Source organism: Phyllobates terribilis, unplaced genomic scaffold (assembly GCF_046119375.1).
Source record: "Phyllobates terribilis strain yellow unplaced genomic scaffold, ASM4611937v1 Scaffold_1__5_contigs__length_1240528914, whole genome shotgun sequence".
Classification (NCBI taxonomy): domain Eukaryota; kingdom Metazoa; phylum Chordata; class Amphibia; order Anura; family Dendrobatidae; genus Phyllobates; species Phyllobates terribilis.
The window spans coordinates 1,074,713,788-1,074,736,534 of record NW_027362761.1 but is presented as its reverse complement, the minus strand read 5'-3'; the positions used below and the strand labels follow the sequence as shown (position 1 = coordinate 1,074,736,534).

The window sequence follows — 22,747 nt, the reverse complement described above, 5'->3', positions numbered from 1 at the left end:
GGGCTAAACAATAATGTTAAATCAAAAGTTTAAAAAATTTTAAATTACCACTTCCAGTTAGAAATGAAGAAAAAAAGACATACACTCATGGCCAAAAGTGTTGGCACCCTTGAAATTGTTCTAGACAATGAAGCATTTCTCCCAGAAAATTATTGCAATTACACATGTTTTGTTATACACATACTTATTTCCTTTGTGTGTATTGGAAAAACACAACAAAAACAGTTTAAAAAATGCAAATTGGATATCATTTCACACAACTCCAAAAATGGGCTGTGCAAAATTTTGCTGGCACCTTTCCCAAATTGTAGGTAAACAACTTTATTTCAAGCATGTGATATTCGTTGCAAGTAACAGGTGTGGGCAATAGAAAAACCACATCTGAAACCAGATACAATGGGGAGAAATTGACTCAATCTTTGCACTGTGTGCGCCACACTTAGCATGGAGAACAGAAAGAGGAGAAGAGAATTATCTGAGGACTTGAGTACCAAAATTGTTGAAAAAGTCCATCTCCAGAGATCTTGATGTTCCTTTGTCCACAGTATAATCAAGAAGTTTACAACCCATGGCACTGGAACTTATCTTTCTGGACATGGAAGGCAGAGAAAAATTGATGAAAGGTTGCAATGCAGGATAGTCAGGATGGTGGCTAAACAGCCCCAATCAAGTTCCAAAGAAATTCAAGCTGTCCTGCAGGCTCAGGGTGCATCAGTGTGAGTGTGAACTATCCGTTTGTCAATATTTAGATTAAATGAAACGCTATGACAGGAGGTCCCACTGCTGACACAGAGACATAAAAAACCTGTACTGCTGTTTGCCAAAATGTGAGTAAGCCAAAATCCTTCTGGGAAAGCGTCTTGTGGACAGATGAAAACAAAATAGAGCTTTTTGGTAAAACTCATCATTCTACTGTTTACTGAAAACTGAATGAGGCCTACAAAGAAAAGAACATAGCACCTACAGTCAAATTTGGTGGATGTTCAAAGATGTTTTGGGGTTGTTTTGCTGCCAGTGCCTTGACACGCACCCATACATACATACCCATCCTTTATCCTCATAGTTAAGAATAAAGTCTAAATTCATATAGCTTTCCTTCAAGTGCTCAGAATGCTCTACAGGCACTGAAGCATACTTGCTGCCATTGTGCAGTAGCACAGCTTTCTGACTTTTTTGGGGATGAGTCAATAAAGAGTCTTCACTCACTCACATTGTACTCAATGTTAAATTTTTCCATGAGCCCAGGGACATCACTGCAATACACAAGAGCACCGTCTTGAGAAAACTATGGAAGGAATTCCTTTTCTCTGCTTTTGTACCATGAAAAACAGATACCAGGAGCTAGCAGGTTCTTTTCTTTTCTTTTAGTCTCGAGCCTAAAATAATAAAATATAAATAATTTAATTTGAGCTGTGAAAAAAGCTGTGTCTCGTTGGGACTAGCGTGAAAGTCTTCATCAGAATCCTGCTCTTCATATTCTGACTCTTCTGAATAAGGTGTATCTTAAAGTTGAGGTGAATGGACAGGTATTCCTCGACCGTGAGGTACAGGGCGAATCGCTGACTGGAGGTCCAGGTATATAATTTTCTTCTTATTTTTAAGGTTGAATCCCTCCACGTTGCACATACAAACATAGCAGTCATCACTGATTTTGCGTTTCCCTCCAGATCATAGAGGCACGCCAAAATGAAAGCTCTTTCTTCCCTTTAGACCTCTGTCATAGTTCTTCTACACAAACAGAACACACTACATGTGGAGCCCATGACTTGTCCTGATCACCTAGTTTTACACCAAAGTAATCATAATACACTTTTCTAGCAAAGTCCTTAATGTTCCTTCACTGCAAAGCAACTGCAAATGTATCAGAAGTTGTCGGGTGAATTACGACACCCCATTGTAGCCATTTTTCTTAATCCACCACAGCCACTAAATCATAGCTCCCAGCCGTCCCGGATTCAGCTGGACTGTCCCATCATGTCATTGCTTGTGTCTCGGCTTCTATACTCATCTCTCTGACGTCTTCATCTCTCCCGTAGCTCCTCCTCCAGTGCGGGGCTGCTTCTCTTTGCATAAATTTAATTTAATTTGTTCACTTCTTCTGCCATCAGTCTCCCAGGACCTGAACTTGCTTTTCTATGAGCTACAGCTCATAATGATTGACATTGAAGATTTTGGTAATCTTGACCTGTACTGCAGGCAGTGAACCCAGAAGCAGATTTGTACATTGGATACAGCAGTGTATTTTTTTTGTACTTGTATATTGAGGTGAAAAAGTCAGATTTTTTTGTTCCTATAAAACTAATAAAAATAATAAACTATCACAAAAATGTATGCTGTGACGCGAGTCACTACAGAAATAACAGTCTCAGAAGAGGAGAGAAGAGACTAATATTACTGACAGAAATATTATATAAGGGCTACTTACTGGATAAATAGAGGGAGGTCAAACAATCCAAAGTCAAGTCCAGGAAAATGGCGCAGTACAAAGGGAGCAGACAAAAGAGTAGTCAGATAACAGGCAAATGATCAAAATACAGGTTAGGGAAAATAGACAGGCTGGGTCAGGCACAGGGCACAGAGAGCTCAGTCCTACACAGGCAACAACAAGTGTACAATTGATTGCAGAAACAACCCAGCAAAACCAAAACCGACTGACAGCCTCCACACAATAGTAACATAGCAGACAAGGAAAGTGAGGAGACCGTGACAGTACCCCCTCTTCAAGGGGGGCGGGGCCACCGGACCACCAGGTCTCACAGGAAATCGCCGATGAAAGGCCCGTACCAACCGATCAGCCCTCACAGAATGAGCCGGAACCCAGGACCGTTCTTCAGGTCCATACCCCTTCCAATGTACAAGATATTGAAGGGAATTCCGGACCATACGGGAATCAATGATTTTTTGTACCTCATATTCTAAGCTTCCCTCAATAGACACCGGAGGAGGCGGGGGCGAGGGAGACAGAACAGGGGGAATAAATTCCTTCAACAAAGACTTGTGGAACACATTAGGAATACGGAAAGACTGAGGGAGTCGTAATCGGAAGGAAACCGGATTGACCACTTCCAGAATCTCATATGGACCAATGAATCTAGGACCCAACTTCAGCGAGGGTATCTTCAATCTAATATTCTTAGAGGATAGCCATACCTTATCCCCCACCTTGAAGGCCGCACCTGACGAGCGTTTCCTAGCGGCCTTTTGTTTCTGCCGATGCTGAGCCACCCCAATATTCTTTTTAACCTCTCTCCAGACATCCCCCAACTCTTGAATGGTTACATATACCCCAGGACACCCAGAACTTATCCTGGAGAACTCACCAAAATGAGGATGAAACCCATAATTACAGAAAAACAGCAAGGTTCCTGTGGACTGATTAACCCGACTGTTAAAGGCAAACTCAGAGGAAGAAAGGATGACCAATTCTCCTGCTGATCGGCGACAAAACATCTTAAAATTTGTTCCAAAGACTGATTTATCCTTTCGGTCTGACCGTTAGTTTCAGGATGATAAGCAGAGAAAAAGGACAAATCAATCCCCAACCTTCTGCAGAAAGCCCTCCAAAATCTAGAGACGAATTGTACTCCCCTATCAGATACAATATTAAGAGGAATCCCATGCAATAGTACCACATGAGTAATAAACAGTTTGGAGAGAGTCTCTGAATTGGGTAACCCAGATAATGGAACGAAGTGAGCCTGTTTGCTGAATCGATCGACTACCACCCAAATAGCCGTCATCCCCGCAGACAGAGGTAAATCGAAAATGAAATCCATGGACAAATGAGTCCATGGTCTTTCTGGAATGGGCAAAGGAGCCAAATCCCCAGCCGGCCGGCAATGTTGCACTTTTGCGCGTGCACAAGTTTCACAAGCAGACACAATCTTTAATGTCCCTACGCATAGCAGACCACCAAAAGAGTCTAGCAACTGCCTTCTGGGTGGCAGTAACTCCAGGATGACCACTCAACACAGAATCATGGAATTCTTGCAAAAGGCATAATCTGAGATACACAGGGACAAACAACTTGCTTTCAGGAATATTGGAAGGAGCCAAGGACTGAGCAGTACGAATTTCCGCTTCCAGCTCAGAGGAAACCATGGCCACAACTATACCCTGAGGAAGAATGGAGGAAGGAGGCTCCGGAGGAGACACAGAATCAAGGCTACGAGACAGGGCATCCGCCCTCACGTTCTTAGACCCAGGTCTGAACGTAATAGAAAAGTGAAATCTTGAAAAAAATAAAGACCATCTGGCCTGTCTAGGTGTCAACCGTTTAGCAGATTCGATATACGCTAGATTCTTGTGATCTGTCACCACGGTGACCAGATGAATGGCTCCTTCCAAAAAATGCCTCCATTCTTCAAAAGCCAATTTGACAGCAAGTAACTCTCGATTACCCACATCATAGTTTCTTTCAGCAGGAGAAAATTTCTTAGAGAAAAAGGCACATGGTCGCAGATTAGTTAAAGTCTTAGGACCTTGAGACAATACAGCCCCCACCCCAATCTCGGAAGCATCCATCTCCACAATGAACGGCCTCTGGAGGTCTGGTTGAACAAGTACAGGAGCAGACATAAAACATTTCTTCAAGTTTTCAAAAGCCCTGACTGCTTCTGACGACCAAACCTTTAGCTCCGACCCTTTGCGAGTGAGGTCCGTAAGAGGCTTGACGATCTGAGAAAAACCTTTAATAAATTTTCTGTAATAATTTGCGAACCCTAAAAAGCGCTGCAAAGCCTTAAGGTCACTGGGCTGAACCCAATCAATGATGGGTTGCTACACTCATCAGAAGAGCTTTAAACTAGAACAATGTGGGAAGGGAAGCAAAAGGCCAGAAAAAGCCATACAGCTGACAAATACTATTGAGATCTCTGCTACTGGAAGTGGAAAAGAAGAACAAAGACAAAACAATCTAAATAATAAAAATATGGGAGGAAGAGAAACCAATCACAAACTAAAATGTTTTTATACAAATGCACAAAGCATTGGCAACAAACAAGGAGAATTGGAACTACTAATGCAGGAAAAGGAATATGATGTCATTGGAATCACTGAAACTTGGTGGGACGATACACTTGATTGGAATAAAAGGCTAAAAGGATACAACTTATTTGCAAGAAACAGACTTGATAAACGAGGAGGAGGTGTTGCATTGTATGTTAGAAAAGCGTATATCTGCACAGAGATTGAAGCTTCAGAGACTGGGAGTTCTGTGGAAACTGTTTGGGTAAGAATACAAGGAGAGAACAACGGAAAGGACACCATTGTAGGCATTTACTACAGGCCTCCTGGGCAAGCTGAAGATATGGATGAACTCTTTATGTATCAAATGACCAAGTTCTCCAAAAAATATGACGTAGTGGTCATGGGAGATTTCAACTATCCAGACATTTGTTGGGAATCTCTCTCAAGTAAAACTAACAGGTCAAGCAAATTCTTATCCTCTCTTGCTGACAACTTTATCTTCCAAAAGGTAGGGGAGAAAACAAGGGGATCTGCTACTTTGGATCTAATCCTTATAAACAGGGAGGAAATGGTTGAGGAGGTAAAGGTGGCTGGGACCCTAGGAGGCAGCGATCATGCTATTATAGAATTTTGGATAACTAGAGGAGGAAGACATGTGAAGACTCAAACTTCAAGGTTAGATTTTAGAAAGGCAGATTTTAAGAGACTCAGAAAGAGAATAGGAGGTATCCAATGGCTGGATGTCCTTAAGGACAAAAATGTCCAGGAAGGATGGGAAATTTTTAAAAATGAGATTCTCAAAGCACAATCGTTAACAATCCCGAAAAGTAGGAAGAATGGGAAGCATTTAAGGAAACCAGGATGGATGAACACAGAACTTAAACACATGCTAAAAAGAAAGAAAGAAATGTTTATTAAATGGAAAGAGGGAGGCATATCTAAAGAAGATTATAATGCAGTCTGCAGATCCTGCAGGGCACGTATCAGGTTAGCTAAAGCTGACAATGAATTAAGGCTTGCAAGAGATGTCAAAAGCAATAAAAAAGGATTTTGGGGGTATGTCAAAAGTAAAAGAAAAGTCAAAGATGCTATAGGATTTTTACAGGATGAAAATGGAGAAATGGTAAGAGAGGATGTTGAGAAGGCCGAACTTTTTAATTCCTATTTTGCATCTGTTTTCTCTCAGAAAGAAAATGTAACATCAACTGATCTTCACTGTCCTTTTAAAGGAATAGAGGAATCCAAGTTATCTGTAAACAGAAAGATTGTGAGGGAATATTTAGCTAACATAAATGAGTTCAAGTCTCCAGGTCCAGATGAATTACACCCCAGAGTACTGAAGGAGATCGTAGAAGAAATTTTAGAACCACTCTCCATAATCTTTGAAAATTATTGGAGAACAGGAGAAGTCCCAGAAGACTGGAGAAGAGCAAATGTTGTTCCTATCTTCAAAAAGGGGAAGAAGGTGGACCCAGGGAACTATAGGCCGGTGAGTCTGACTTCTATACCAGGAAAGATCTTTGAACAAATTATTAAACAACATGTATGTAAGTACATGGATAAGAATGAAGTGATTAACCAGAGTCAGCATGGGTTTGTAACTAACAAGTCATGTCAGACTAACTTAATTTCCTTCTATGACAGAATCACTGACTGGGTGGATCAGGGAAATGCTGTAGATATAGTATATCTTGACTTCAGCAAAGCATTTGACAAAGTATCTCACACCATCCTTATTGAAAAAATGACCAAGTATGCAATGGACCAGGCAACTGTTAGGTGGATTCATAACTGGCTTAGTGATCGGACTCAAAGGGTGGTTGTAAATGGCTTCACATCCAGCTGGATGAATGTCTCAAGTGGGGTACCACAGGGCTCCGTCCTGGGACCTGTATTGTTCAACATCTTTATCAATGATTTAGATCAAGGAATTGAGGGTAAACTGATTAAATTTGCTGATGACACAAAGCTAGGAGGGATAGCTAATACTAGAGAAGAGAGAGAGAGGATTCAAAAAGACCTAAATAAACTGGAGCAGTGGGCAGCAAACAACAGAATGGTTTTTAACAGGGAAAAATGCAAAGTACTACATCTGGGCAATAAAAATGAAAAAAGCATATACAGAATGGGAGGAATAGAGCTAAGCAACATTACATGTGAAAAAGACTTAGGTATACTAATAGATCATAGACTGAACATGAGTCAACAGTGTGATGCAGCAGCAAAAAAGGCAAATACAATTCTGGGATGTATTAACAGAAGCATACAGTCTAGATCACGTGAAGTCATTATCGGTCTTTACTCCTCTTTGGTCAGTCCTCATCTGGAATACTGTGTACAGTTTTGGGCACCACATTTTAAAAAAGACATAGACAAACTGGAGCAAGTTCAGAGAAGAGCGACCAGAATGGTGACTGGTCTGCAAACCATGTCCTATGAGGAACGGTTGCAGGATTTGGGAATGTTTAGCTTGCAAAAAAGAAGACTGAGAGGAGACTTAATAGCTGTCTACAAATATGTCAAGGGCTGTCACATTGTAGAAGGATCATCTTTATTCTCATTTGCACAAGGAAAGACTAGAAGCAATGGGATGAAACTAAATGGGAGGAGACACAGATTAGATATTAGAAAAAACTTTTTGACAGTTAGGGTGATTAATGAGTGGAACAGGCTGCCACGAGAGGTGGTGAGTTCCCCTTCAATGGACGTCTTCAAACAGAGGCTGGACAGACATCTGTCTGAGATGATCTAGTGAATCCTGCTTTGAGCAGGGGGTTGGACCAGATGACCCAGGAGGTCCCTTCCAACTCTACCATTCTATGATTCTATGGCCTGAACCTTCCAAGGATCCATCTTAAACCCGGAGGCTGACACAATGAAGCCCAAGAATAATATTTCTTGAACAGAAAAGGTACATTTTTCAATCTTGGCAAACAAACAATTATCTCTTAACCTTTGCAGAACCAAAAGGACATGTTTATAATGAATATCCAGATCAGGTGAAAAAATTAGAATATCATCTAAATAAACCACAATAAATCTCCCAATATAATCAGAGAGAATATCATTCATAAAATTCTGAAAGACCACGGGTGCATTTGTTAGCTCAAAAGGCATGACGAGGTTTTCAAGAAGACCTTCAGAAGTTAAAAACGCTGTCTTCCACTCATCACCCTCTCGAATACGTATCAGATTATATGCCCCTCTGAGATCCAGTTTGGGAAACCATTTGGCCCCCGAAAGCTGATTATATAGATCGGGGATAAGTGGAAGTGGATAAGTATTTTTAACAGTTATCTTGTTTAATTCTCGGAAATCGAGGCAGGGATGGAGACCCCCATCTTTTTTTAACAAAAAAGAATCCGGCGGCAACCATCGATGAGGAAGGACGAATATGACCTTTCCGTAAACTTTCGTTAATATAAGCCTTCATGGATGCCCGCTCAGGGACAGACAAGTTATACAAGCGAGCTTTGGGTAATTTGGCGTCAGGAATGAGATTAATAGCACAGTCATAGGGACGGTGAGGAGGTAAGATCTCAGACTCTACTTCCGAAAAAACATCTCCGAAGTCCTTCAGGTATTCCGGAAGACCCTCCAGACTAACGGAGCAAGCATGCACAGATTTAAGACATTTTTCAATACAATGAGGGTCCCATTTGACAATATCTTTCCGATACCAGTCAATGATCGGATTATGCATGCGCAGCCAAGGAAGACCCAACACAATCCCAGCAGGTAAATTGTCCAAGACTCAACAGGAGATTAATTCTGTATGAAGTGACCCCACCTTGAGTGTGAACTCCACCGTAACTAACTGAACAAGATTTTTTAGCAACGGTGTTCTATCAATAGCCACAATTTGAATAAGAACTTCCAGCTTAACTGTCCCTAATCCTAACTTCTGAACAAGTCCCGAATCAATGAAATTAGCCGCGGCTCCACAGTCAATAAAGGCAAATGTTGATAGACGCTGTTTTTGAAACAGAAGTTCAGCATTCAACAACACTTTATCGGAGGAGTAAAAGGGTACCTGTAAGTCTGGGTGACCTCCTCGACAATCACCCAGACCTAGGCGTTTCCCGACAGCTTATTTGCTGCAGGTTGTGCCAGGCAATCCTTTAAGAGTTGTCCAGTTTGGCCACAATACAGACAAAGTCCAAGTTCCAGACGGCGTCTCCTCTCCTTAACCCTTGAGCTGGCAGCTCTAACCTCCATAGGTTCTACCTCTGGTAAACGACCCGGGCCTGGTGGACTAAAAATGGAACCTCCTGTTGAACCTTGCGTCTCTCCCGCATCCTCCGATCCATGCGGATAGCCTGTGTCATGGCCTCCACCAAACAACCAGGTGGAGCATGCAGAGCTAGAGCGTCTTTTAGAGACTCCGAAAGACCCCTGAGGAATTGGCAACTGAGAGCCGCGTCATTCCAGAGAACCTCAGTAGACCACTGACGAAACTCAGAACAGTAGTCTTCCGCTGTGTGGTTCCCCTGTGTCAGGTTCATGATCCTTGTCTCTGACACCTTGACCCTGTCAGGTTCATCATAGATTTGTCCTAAAGCATCAAAGAAAGCATCCACAGAAAGACGTTCAGGAGCAAAAGGGGGTAGAGAAAATGCACAAGTCTGGGGACCTCCCACGCAGAAGTGACATTATAATTCCCAACCGCTGTGACTCATTCCCTAATGACTAAGGACACAAGGTAAACAATAATTTACAACTTTCTTTGAAAGTTCTGAACTGATCTTTCTCCCCTGAAAATTTGTCAGGGAGTGCTATAGCCAGTTCAGGGGGGCTCAAAGATACATCAGATGGTTCAGAAGTCATGACAGTGGTCGGAGAGGAAAGATTCTGAGGGACAGTAAACGTACCAGAAATCTGGTCTTGTAACTGAGCCTGTGAGGACGCCAGTTTGTGTTGTTCCAAGGCCAGATCCTGAACTAACTGAGTCAGATTCACCACCTGATCACTCAAAGTACGTAATGGATCCATAGGTGGGAAAAAGAAAAAATTAACGGTCAATTGTAATGTGACGCGAGTCACTACAGAAATAACAGTCTCAGAAGAGGAGAGAAGAGACTAATATTACTGACAGAAATATTATATAAGGGCTACTTACTGGATAAATAAAGGGAGGTCAAACAATTCAAAGTCAAGTCCAGGAAAATGGCGCAGTACAAAGGGAGCAGACAAAAGAGTAGTCAGATAACAAGCAAATGGTCAAAATCCAGGTAAGGGAAAATAGTCAGGCTGGGTCAGGCACAGGGCTCAGAGAGCTCAGTCCTACACAGGCAACAGCAAGTGTACAATTGACACTGGGTGAAGGCGCTAGCATGCTTAAGTAGGAGACTAATCAAGGGAAGTGAACACAGATGATTGCAGAAACAACCCAGCAAAACCAAAACAGATTGACAGCCTCCACACAATAGTAACATAGCAGACAAGGAAAGTGAGGAGACCGTGACATATGCTTTTTTTGTGAGAGCCTCCCCCAGGTCTCATACCCACAGCCCTCAACATCCCAGGCAGGAGCTGAACATACTGAGCCACAAGTTCTGGTGATGTAGGAAGGAGAATTTTCTGCACTTGATGTGTATTGCAAGCTCTGACTCCACAGGCAGATTACATAGAGATACATTGTACAAAGCAGTGGATTTCTATGTATTGTATCCTAGAGGGAGAATAAAAGAGATTTTTTTTCTTTCTATACAATTACTAAAAAATATTGAAAAACACTTAAAATATTGTCATGTTTAATGCACTTTTTAAACAATAATGAACATCACAAGTCAGCAAATAACAGACATATTTGGTGTCCCTGTAATCGTAACGACCCGCACAACACAGCTATCAGATTATTTACAGGGATCGGTAAATGGGGTAAAAAATGGTGTGATTGATATTTTTTCTCTATTTAACTTAAAAAATTTAATGCTGAGGCCATGTTCACACGTAGCGTAAAAGCTGCGTTTTTTCTACTGCTTTTTTTTCCTGCACGTTTTTCTTCTTTCATTATTGCATGTTTGCTAGTTTCTTTTATGCGTTTTCTCCCTTATTTGATGCATTTTTGATGCAGATATGAAGCAGAGTTTTTAACACTTTTTTAAAAAATGCACCAAAATCGCAGAGTTCAGCAGCGTCTTTAGACGCACCAAGAGCGGAGATTTCAAGTAATCACATCCACTTTTGCTTGGAAATTTAGACCATGTTCACATGTAATGTAAATGCTGCATTTTTTTCTGCTGTGTTTTGCACAGAAATTCTGTGTTTAACTGTCCAAACAAAGTGGATTATATTTCATGAAAACTACACCCGCTGTGCGCCCATGGACGCTGCTGAAAGGTGCGGTTTTCAAGCTTTTTTATCTCTCTTGTCTTCTATGTGGAGCCTAAAAATATATATATATTTTCTATCCAACATATACATCTCTTTTTAACATTTGTAACATTTTTAACATATGTATTTGAATAAATTTGTATTTTTAATGAATTTTTTATCTATATGCCCATATGTATATAAGTGTTGGCTTCTTATTTTTTTATTATAATCAGCATTTCGTTTCCATATGCATTAAAAAAAAAACAAAGAAACATTTAAACATGCAGTATTTGGTGGATTAATGGACTTTCTGGAGAGGGGGTGGAGTTATAGACTATAAAGTGCTCCTCTGTGCCACCTGGAACATACACCTTGATGAACGGGAACCAAGTATTCCCCGAAACGCGTTGGTTTGCCTATTGGTCCCTTTAGGACTCCGTACTCGGTGACATCACATGCCTCTTCCAGCCCCACCATCCATCTTCTGCTTGGTATTCAGGATCCTACCGGCCAGAGCACCCCTGGCTCTACAGATGCAGCTTCCTCCTCTGGCATGCTCCTGCGTGCCCTTAGGCTCTACTGGCACAGTTTTTTTTCCACAGCCTGCCTCCATGTGCTACACGCCGACAGCTCCAGGCAGACATCCATGAAGGCTCAGTGAGTAACCTGCTTTACACGCAGCATAATGCTGCATGGCTAACAACAGCTACTGATTCCTCTTGCAATCAGTATTTCATTTTGGGAAGCTACAATCTGTGACAACACAGCATTTTTTCTTAATCATCCAGATGTCTAAATTCTGTAGGCAAGGAGAAATATACTATTATTCTTAAGTTGACTTTTGAATTTGTGTATTTCTTTGGTTGGTCAAGAAGGACAGACTATTGTTTGTGTAAGCCTGCATGTTGACACTTGAATTGATATTTACTGCAACTTATGGTCTGTTTTCTCTGGTGACAGCGACTGAGGGTCATGAAACAATGATGTTTACTAAAATGCTGATTACATACTGTTCCAGGCCAGCTAGCTTGTTGACTCACAAAACAGGAGGACAAACTACTGATCGATTAGATGTTCTAACAATGTAAGTTAAACTCATCTCACCTCTCCCCTGACCTGGATATTGTCTAAAAGGACAGTTGTGAATTATTAAAGGGGGATATGCCTCTGTATCAGAGACATTTTACAAAAACACAGCCAAGAGAGACTCTTCAGGACAGCAACCAGAACACATGGCTCCATCAAGAGGAATACAGATCTGCTCCATTCAATATCACTGAACTCTTAGAGATGTTATAAAGAAATCCAGGTTGGGACACGCAGGTCACCTGGCCACAAATCTCACTGCTCTATTCCTGGCGGGCCAGTGAAAAGGTGAGACTCTGCAACTTGCACTATCTTGTGTATTTGCTGGGACTGTTCTCTATGTTTATTGTCTGTTTGGTGGTTCAATAAAGTATTGCCACACTGTTTTATTCTCACCCTGTGTTGTCTGAGTAGTATTATGCCCACAGGAGACCCTGTGTCTCCACAGCATCCTTCTGAGCTAGTGGTTACTTGGGGTGCAGAAATAATATTCATCGCAGGTGCACCCAGATACAATGATATTTCAATCAGGACCTTTTTAAATGAATTTAGCATTTTCCAATGAGTTTGTGGATTATGGCATTGTGATTTTTTGTTAATCAAATATATTTGCTTCATGTGCTCTTATTTTGATTTAAATCTCTTGACATCTACAAACATTGCCATCAGAACTCCTATAAATGGAATAAGCACCTTCTAATGTATTTATGAGTTTTTTTGTCATACTCCTTTTCCTTTTTAATTTGTTTTTTTTCTTTCCTATGGTAATTCACACATAGTTGTAGGCAAGTCAGCAGACCCTCTCTCCTCACAACTATTATAGTTTTAATGCACAGTGAGTAGCGCGATGGATTCTCTTTTATCAATTCTTCACATAACATGTTTTGATTGGTTTTTTTTTTTCGATTTTTGGGAGGTAGAATGAACAATATCCAGCAATGCTGGAATAGTTTTTTGGTGTTTTTCTTTACACTGCTCACCGTGTGGTAAAAGTGATAAAGCAGGTTAGTACAATTACAGCGATACCACATTTATATATTTTTTTTAAGTTTTGCCGCTTTTACACAATAAAAACTATTTTATAGAAAAAAAAATTTCTTTTGCATCGCATTATTGTGAGTTATAACTTCTTTCTTTCTCTGCTGATTTAGCTGTATGGTGGCTTGTTTTTTTGCGGGACAAGATGGCATTTTCAGCTATACAGCTTTTATTTACATTTGACTTTTTGATTGCGTTTTATTCTACTTTTTGTTCAGCGGTATGATGAAAAAGCATAGTTTTTTGCCAAGTTTTTTATTTTTTTATGGTTCTCACTGAAGGGGTTAACTAGTGTTACAGTTTTATAGGTCTGGTCACTCTGGATGCTGTGATACCAAATATGTGTATTTTTTTATGCATACTCCCAGCCAGCGCCGCACTAGTGGGTGTAACCTCGCTCCATGCACTTGTATTAAGTGAGGCCGCACTCAGTTGATGTTCATGCCCACTGGACGGCCGTGTCACTAGACGGGGAGCAGGAGGCTGCGCCCACTAGTCAGTCTCTGCCCGGGAGTTTGCATATGTACCCACTGTTCCCAGCTAAGAAACCGGCAAATCCTTGCACCACACAGTGCGTTAGCCCCCTCAGTTAGCATTTTGAGCAGTTTCCCTGACTGTGATTGACATTACTTGCCTGGCCAGAGAGAGCGTTGCCTGAACCCCCACCGCAGCGCTGCGTGTGCACACAAACTATGCAGGAGTCAGCAGAGGGCACATAGCAGCCACTGCTCGCTACACTGATGCACCCAGAAGTATAGCGAGCGGCTTCAGAGAGGGTCAGTTACGTGCTCATCCTGTCTTCAGTGCATCACAGAAAAGGTCAATGTCAACGGTGATATTAATCTATTCTGTGATGCACTGAAGACAGGATCCTCTCCTTTAATGTTGCTATATCACATAAAATTCCAATAAAATATATTTAAGTTTGTGGGTGTAACATGAAAAAATGTGGAAAAGTTCACGGGGGTAGGAATACTTTTCATACTTTTTAAGGCACTGTATGTGTGTTTTTTTGGACTGTGAAAGATGAGGGAAAGTTTACCTTCGGCTCTGAATTATAACATTAAGGGTTAGGACCGTGCTCCTTTACAACTACACCTCATTCATCTAATATCAGTCCATATTGTGCTTTATGGAATGTTTCCTACCTTGGGCTGATGGCTTCTCCCATCATACTTGACAAGCAGTGTGCAGTCCTTCTCAGCCCTTATTCACATTATGACATATGATGAGATTTTAATACTAGAGGTTTGGACTGTCCAGAATAGGGTCACCGTGATGTGGTGGAATGGCTTTTACGTTTTTTTGATCAAAATTATGTTAACTAAACACTTTATAATATTTTCATGCACTGTTGCTCTTTATTTATTTACAGCAGGATATTTGTTTGTTATTTTTATCTTAGGTTTTGGGTTATAATACAGTTGTAAGAATGCACAATTTACTTGATTGTAGTGCCGTCTACATGTGGTATAAAAGTACAAGGTCTCTTCCATTCCAGTTTTCTTTGCCTATAAGTGTCATGGTAGCTGCCCCAGTGATGAGACAATCTTGTCTCACTTTGGGAAATTGCAACAGTAATTTACTCTAATGTGTGGTCCCATGTTGCATAATGAATCAAAACCTTTTGACAGTCTTAAAAAGGTTATCCACTACTTTAACATTGATGGCCTATTCAATTCAATAGGAGGCGGATGTGCCTTACCCTGCCGTGGCCACTGTCAGTAAAAGCAGCAGCTCCGTAGCTGAGCACTTCCGGCCACTGCCGGCATCAAGAAAGCTGATCGGAGGGGTGCCAGGTGTCGCATCCCTCCGATCAGACATTGGTGACCTATCCTAAGACTTGGTCATCCATGTTAAAGTAGTGGACAACCTCTTTAATCTAATGCTAACCTGAAACAAATACAGACTTGAGATAGAACAGAAAACCTCCAGAATATCCTGGTACCACAAGGGGGAGCATGTGATTAATAAATACAAGGGCTGACTTCAAATTCTTCTTACAGAAAAGAGCAATAAAAATGAGATTTAGTAGATGCGAATTTAGTAGCTTGTTAGAATGTAGAAATAGGGTGCAATAGAGACAAGAGATTGGATTATCAATAAAATGAATTTATTACAAATTAAGTTAAAAAGGCATAAATAGCAATTCAAAAGGTAATTATGAATGTGTCCCCAGAGGTGGGTAAGTAAAAGTCCAATTGATAGTAGCCAGTCAAGGTATCAGAGGGACCATAGATTAGTAATAATACCTAGAAGGGAAAGAGAGGGGAGGTGTATCAGTAGAGAATGTTTTGGTTCTTATTGTAAAGGCTGATGAAAAGGAATAGTTACCTTCCTTGTACAAGTGTGTTCCTATATTGCGTATTCTCACCGGGAGTGGTATCCAAGTGGCTAGAATATATAGGTGCCTATTTATAAAAAATTATTAGTTAAAAAGTCTTACAGTAGTACTTATAAAAAAATAGTACTTTTTATGATTTTTAAAACCACAGGATACCTGGTATAGCAGTTCTGTGTATGATCCTAGGATATTGTTTATAGATAAGAAAGAATCTTATTGGAGGTGGAGCAGAGCACTTAGTTATCCTAGAAAGGATAGAAAGTGATAACTAAATCAAAATAAATGCGTCACTGTATAGGTCTCCCTAATAAGTGGTAGTAACGGGAGGAGGACCCGATACAAGTGTCCACCATGTAGGTTATATTGTACCCAACGCAAATATGTGTCCAGTAGGTGCACGATTAGGTAGAGTGTATAATTTACTATAGAAAGTAATCAGTACCTCTAGCGGGCATCAATATTAGTCCTATGGCAATGAGAGTCTTACCTCCTCTTCGGTATAGACGATTGCAAGGGTCAGTAGGAATGCAAGCTCAAAGGTGCGTTGCAGGTACCACTTTAGTCCTTTGGTATATGGATGATATCTGGTTTACCTCGTGGGTTGTCGAGTGAAGCGGCAGGAGGAAGCAGAGCCCCGGCCGGTGGCTGTGTGCTTCCGTTGGTATAACCTCGTTGGCGCGCAGATTCCGGTGGAGCCGGTAAGACGAGTAGGACCTTGCGTGACGTCACTGACACGTGATGGTCATGTGATTCCTCAGGCTACGGAGCGCTGAGAGAGCCAATTCCAACGCGTTTCGGAAACGAACGGTTTCCTTCCTCAGGGATGGCTCTCAAAGGTGTACCTGCTGTTTATATACTTTGTAGGCAGCCATTGTGGGAAGTCCTTCAGTCCAGGTAGGAGGTCCTTCAATCATTGAACGCAAATAATTCAATCTCGCTGTTGAGACCCTTTGGTCTCAAAGTATCCATATTAAAAATCCACTGACTCTCAATTCTTGACATGCACTTAATGTAGTCAACGAGCACCTTAGAAACATTAAAAATAAATTTGCAGGTCACCCTCTCTTCAGACACTACACCACGAAACACGGGGGGAGGATTATTGGTACCCAAGTGACCGGCATTCAAACTGTCCCTAAACACTGGCGACAAGGGGACTACATTAAGTGCATGTCAAGAATTGAGAGTCAGTGGATTTTTAATATGGAACGGAAGCACACAGCCACCGGCCGGGGCTCTGCTTCCTCCTGCCGCTCCACTCGACAACCCACGAGGTAAACCAGATATCATCCATATACCAAAGGACTAAAGTGGTACCCGCAACGCACCTTTGAGCTTGCATTCCTACTGACCCTTGCAATCGTCTATACCGAAGAGGAGGTAAGACTCTCATTGCCATAGGACTAATATTGATGCCCGCTAGAGGTACTGATTACTTTCTATAGTAAATTATACACTCTACCTAATCGTGCACCTACTGGACACATATTTGCGTTGGGTACAATATAACCTACATGGTGGACACTTGTATCGGGTCCTCCTCCCGTTACTACCACTTATTAGGGAGACCTATACAGTGACGCATTTATTTTGATTTAGTTATCACTTTCTATCTTTTCTAGGATAACTAAGTGCTCTGCTCCACCTCCAATAAGATTCTTTCTTATCTATAAACAATATCCTAGGATCATACACAGAACTGCTATACCAGGTATCCTGTGGTTTTAAAAATCATAAAAAGTACTATTTTTTTATAAGTACTACTGTAAGACTTTTTAACTAATAATTTTTTATAAATAGGCACCTATATATTCTAGCCACTTGGATACCACTCCCGGTGAGAATACGCAATATAGGAACACACTTGTACAAGGAAGGTAACTATTCCTTTTCATCAGCCTTTACAATAAGAACCAAAACATTCTCTACTGATACACCTCCCCTCTCTTTCCCTTCTAGGTATTATTACTAATCTATGGTCCCTCTGATACCTTGACTGGCTACTATCAATTGGACTTTTACTTACCCACCTCTGGGGACACATTCATAATTACCTTTTGAATTGCTATTTATGCCTTTTTAACTTAATTTGTAATAAATTCATTTTATTGATAATCCAATCTCTTTCCCTCCTTCTTTTCCGACAGCTCAGCGCGAATTTTTTATACTTATTTAATTTTCATTTTTTGGACAACTGTGGTTTTGTTTTAATTCGCTGCAGACCTCTCGGTTTCATTCCCAAGAGCGCCACTGATATATATTTTTATTGCAATAGAGACAAGGTGGAGGTTTAGGGGGATGGGGCAGCCGGCATTTTCCCCATGCCCACGCGACCACCACTATGTACTTATTCCTTAAGTTAAAGGGGTTGTCCACTACTAGGACAACCTCTTCTTGGTCAAAATGTTTGGCCCGATAAAATAAAAATGCCTATACTCACCTCCTGTGCTGGCACCGTTCCCACAATGTCGGCATTCGCGGGCGGTCCCGGGGGTCTCATGCTGTTGTTGTGACACGAGAGCCCGGCGCCCAATCAGCGCCGGCGTCACTGTCTCCGCCTTCAGACAAATTGAAGTCCGGGCTGTGGCTGATCTCTGACTCCTTCTTTATGCTCAATTTGACAGGAGGAGGGGACAGTGACGCCAGCGCTGATTGGACGGTGGCATCATGTGTCACAACAACAGCACGGAGCCCTGGGACCACGAGTGCCGACACCGCAGGAACAGCACCAGCACAGGAGGTGAGTATAAACGTTATTATTTTATCAGGGCCAAGCGTGGGGGATGAACAGGGGTTTAATACTCTTCCTAACAAGTCCTCTGTACTTTATATTTGATCGCATCGCCTGGTTTTATGAATTTGTTTTCATTATACTAATTATTGCCAGACTATTCGCCCCACTAGTCACGTTACCATGAGCCAGTGGGTGTAATAACATGACTTACAAGAACCAGTGTCATCGCCGTCTCTTTACAAATATCGTGCATGCGCACAGCTTTCATCCTTTCATGCCAGAGCACAATGGAGCTGAGTGTGCGCTCCCTGGCTTCATAGGCGCGTGGCCTGTGTTGGATTTGGTGGTGGTGGAGTGGGGCTGTAAGAACAGCCGTGCTTACACTGTTCATCTACCAGGTATTGTCTCCGGCGCCTCCGTGGACGGCAGATTATGTCGCCATGATGTGCTCCCCAGACATGTGCAGTGCGCCAATGAAGTTGAAGAACGTACACCCGGCTCCATTGAGCACTGACATGAGAGGGCGAAATTACATGCACGAGATTTGAGAAGAGCTGAAGGTGATGTCGACTCTTGCAAATCATGTTATCACATCCACAAAGACGTAATAACATGACTAGTGGAAAGACAAACCCCCTTGACTAGTCTGACACTAATTAGCATATTTATAAAGTTGTTTTTTTGCATGCACCTCAATCACATATACAGTGCAAAGGGCTTGTTAGGAAGGGTATTAATATAAGAATATATAAATGATGGCGGTTAGGGGGGCATGGGGGAGCTGTGGGGGTTCCCTTTAACAAGGTTGCCCACTACTGGACAAGCCCTTATGAATAGCTGCACTGTGCAGCAATAAGAGCACTGTATACCTACCTTCTGGACCAGCGCCATTCCTCCGGTCTACACATTATGCACCCGCTGTTCACAAGCTTAAAAATGTCACTTCATCGTTGCAGCCGTCACTATTCTGTCATTGCTGAATCAGAAACACAAGAGATCAATCAGGAATAAAAGCAACAAGACCAAAATAACAATACGATCACTGGCATCAGACATGTCACAGGGACATCCAAATAGGATCCAGTGTTACCCCTAGTGGCCGCTGCACCCTGTCCTGCCATTAGTCCTCTGACTAGCCCAGCCACTGGCCGTGGTTCTGGGTGCTGGCAGCTCCTGAGGACAGCAAATTAGTTATTATAACCCCTTCCAGCCTTCTCACAAACTACAGGGAAGGAATCTGCTATTCTCCAATGAAATCCTGCATTAATCTAGGCTAACGTAAGCTTTTATCAGTAGGATTAGTCAGTGAGCTGGGAGTGAATGTTGTATGGTGATGCCTTTACGTTGTCTTTCCTAACACCTTTCTTTACCAGGATGAAGATCACATCATTGCAGTTTGCACAGTCAGCAAAGATGTCTGTTGGGGAAAGAACACGCATCATGTATTTGATCTCACCTTTCCCTCAGGGCTCTTTCATTTGCCTATACAGGATTTTATTCAGAGTCATGGGGCCCCATAGCAGAAGCTCTAATTGGGCCCCCCCTCTACAAAAAATAAATATTTGTCTGTGTCACAGAAGAGCAGCTCTCATAACTTTCCAGCCTTTACATAGTAATTTACCTCCTGAAGTCGTAGATTCCTCCTTCATTGCCCCCATAAAGTATGATGCCAACAAAAGTGCCCCCCAAACAGTATGATACCCCTATGGTGCATTCCTCCACATTAGCCTCCACATGCACAGTATAATGACCCTATTGTACCCCACATCAACTCCCACGGCAAAGTATGGTGACCCTAACACAGTATAATCCCCCAACTGTGAACCCCACAGAGCCCTCCATACACTCTCATGGCCCCCACACAGCCCTCCAAACAGTATAATGGCCCCCACACAGCCCTCAAAATATTATAATGGCCCCACATAGCCTTCCATATAGTATAATGCACCACCAATAATCTTCCATATAGTATAATGCGCCCCCATAATCCTCCATATAGTATAATGCTCCCCCCATAAACCTCCATATAGTATAATGCGCCCCCCATAATCCTCCATATAGTATAATGAACTTCCCATGGTCCTCCATAGAATATAATGCACTCCCCATAGTCCTCCATACAGTATATTACACACCCCATAGGGTAAAATGCAGCCCCCATATAGTATAATGCACGCCACAGTCCTGCAGTATTATGGGCACCACGTACTTACTGATTTTAAAATACCGTATATTTTAAATAAGCCGACTCGAGTATAAGCCGAGGCCCCTAATTTTACCACATAAAAATGGGAAAACCTATTGACTTGAGTATAAGCCTAGGGTAGGAAATGCAGCAGCTACTGGTACATTTCCCCATCCTCGTATGTGTGGCCCTCTCAATCCCACAATCCCTGGTATGTGTGGCCCCCACAATCCCTGGTATGTGTAGCCTCCTCAATCCCCCAATCCCTGGTATGTGTGGCCCCCTCAATCCCACAATCCCTGGCATGTGTGGCCCCCTCAATCCCACAATCCCTGATATGTGTAGCCTCCTCAATCCCCCAATCCTGGTATGTGTGGCCTCCTCAATCCCCCAATCCTGGTAAGTGTGGCCTCCTCAATCCCCAAATCCTGGTAAGTGTGGCCTCCTCAATCCCCAAATCCTGGTATGTGTGGCCTCCTCAATCCCCAAATCCTGGTAAGTGTGGCCTCCTCAATCCCCAAATCCTGGTAAGTGTGGCCTCCTCAATCCCCAAATCCTGGTGTGGCCTCCTCAACCCCCAAATCCTGGTATGTGAGGCCTCCTCAACCCCCAATCCTGGTATGTGTGGCCTCCTCAATCCCCCATTCCTGGTATGTGTGGCCTCCTCAATCCCCCATTCCTGGTATGTGAGGCCTCCTCAATCCCCCTTTCCTGGTATGTGTGGCCTCCTCAATCCCCCATTCCTGGTATGTGTGGCCTCCTCAATCCCCCATTCCTGGTATGTGTGGCCTCCTCAATCCCCCAATCCTGGTATGTGAGGCCTCCTCAATCCCCCATTCCTGGTATGTGTGGCCTCCTCAATCCCCCATTCCTGGTATGTGTGGCCTCCTCAATCCCCCATTCCTGGTATGTGTGGCCTCCTCAATCCCCCAATCCTGGTATGTGTGGCCTCCTCAATCCCCCATTCCTGGTATGTGTGGCCTCCTCAATCCCCAAATCCTGGTATGTGTGGCCTCCTCAATCCCCCATTCCTGGTATGTGTGGCCTCCTCAATCCCCCATTCCTGGTATGTGAGGCCTCCTCAATCCTCAAATCCTGGTATGTGTGGCCTCCTCAATCCCCCATTCCTGGTATGTGAGGCCTCCTCAATCCCCCATTCCTGGTATGTGTGGCCTCCTCAATCCCCCATTCCTGGTATGTGTGGCCTCCTCCATCCCCCAATCCTGGCATGTGTGGCCTCCTCAATCCCCCAATCCTGGCATAATGTCACACTGTCACAGAATACTGGAGGTAGGGGGCCTAAGCTGACCCTAAGCTGGGGCCCAGACTAATCCCTCATCCTGGAGGTACTGTTAAAGGTACAGAGGTCCAGGCCACCAGCGTAACCCCTACCTTCTGAGGATCCCTGCACCAAAGTAATCTAGTCCTGAGAAGGACCCCGATCACAACAATAGGGAACCAGAAATAATATGCCCACACACAGTATTTAGACGAACGAGACAGTACAAGGGAAAAACCAAAACCACCTTGCATACAACTTCTAAACAACTACAACAGAGGGAACACCAACGGGAAAGGAGATAAATGATAAAGCGAGGAAAGGGAAAACACACTTCCAAATACACTTATCTCAGCAACTCCAAACACCACGATCCGCTCTGTAAGTCTGAATGAAAAGCTTTCACCGACACCTCCCAAACAGACCTGCAGGAATATAAAGGAGTCTCACTAAAGAAGCATTGATTGCAGCTGGGCGAGGCTGGACCTCAGCTAGCCCAGAGAGAGAGAGAGAATTAACTCCTACACTGCCGAGAAAACACAAAGCACCAACAAGTCAGCTGCGAGAAGTCAGGCTGTGTACTCGTGACGATCTTCGTGGCGACACACCCGTGACAGTACCCCCCCTTCTACGAGGGGCCTCTGGACCCTCAGGGCCAGGTTTATCCGGGTGAGTCGTGTGGAAGGCCCGAACTAATCGGTCTGCGTTAATATCCGACGCAGGAACCCACATCCTCTCCTCAGGACCATACCCCTTCCAATGAACCAAGTACTGAAGGGACCGGCGATTAAAGCG

The 22,747-nt window shown here is 42.8% G+C and overlaps 1 protein-coding gene across 2 annotated transcripts in view; it reads right to left on the bottom strand.

Moving 5' to 3' along the window:
• TEC (tec protein tyrosine kinase) overlaps nucleotides 1-22,747 on the bottom strand; it is a 219,320-nt gene that overhangs the window by 185,164 nt on the left and 11,409 nt on the right. The window contains exon 2 of one of the 2 annotated variants that reach the window (XM_073645528.1): nucleotides 19,362-19,464. The exons of the other annotated variant lie outside the window; for it this stretch is intronic. Within the exon in view, the coding sequence (XP_073501629.1) occupies nucleotides 19,362-19,396 (35 nt within the window). The 5' untranslated portion in view covers nucleotides 19,397-19,464. The remainder of the gene's footprint in view (nucleotides 1-19,361; nucleotides 19,465-22,747) is intronic. 2 annotated transcript variants of the gene reach the window in all.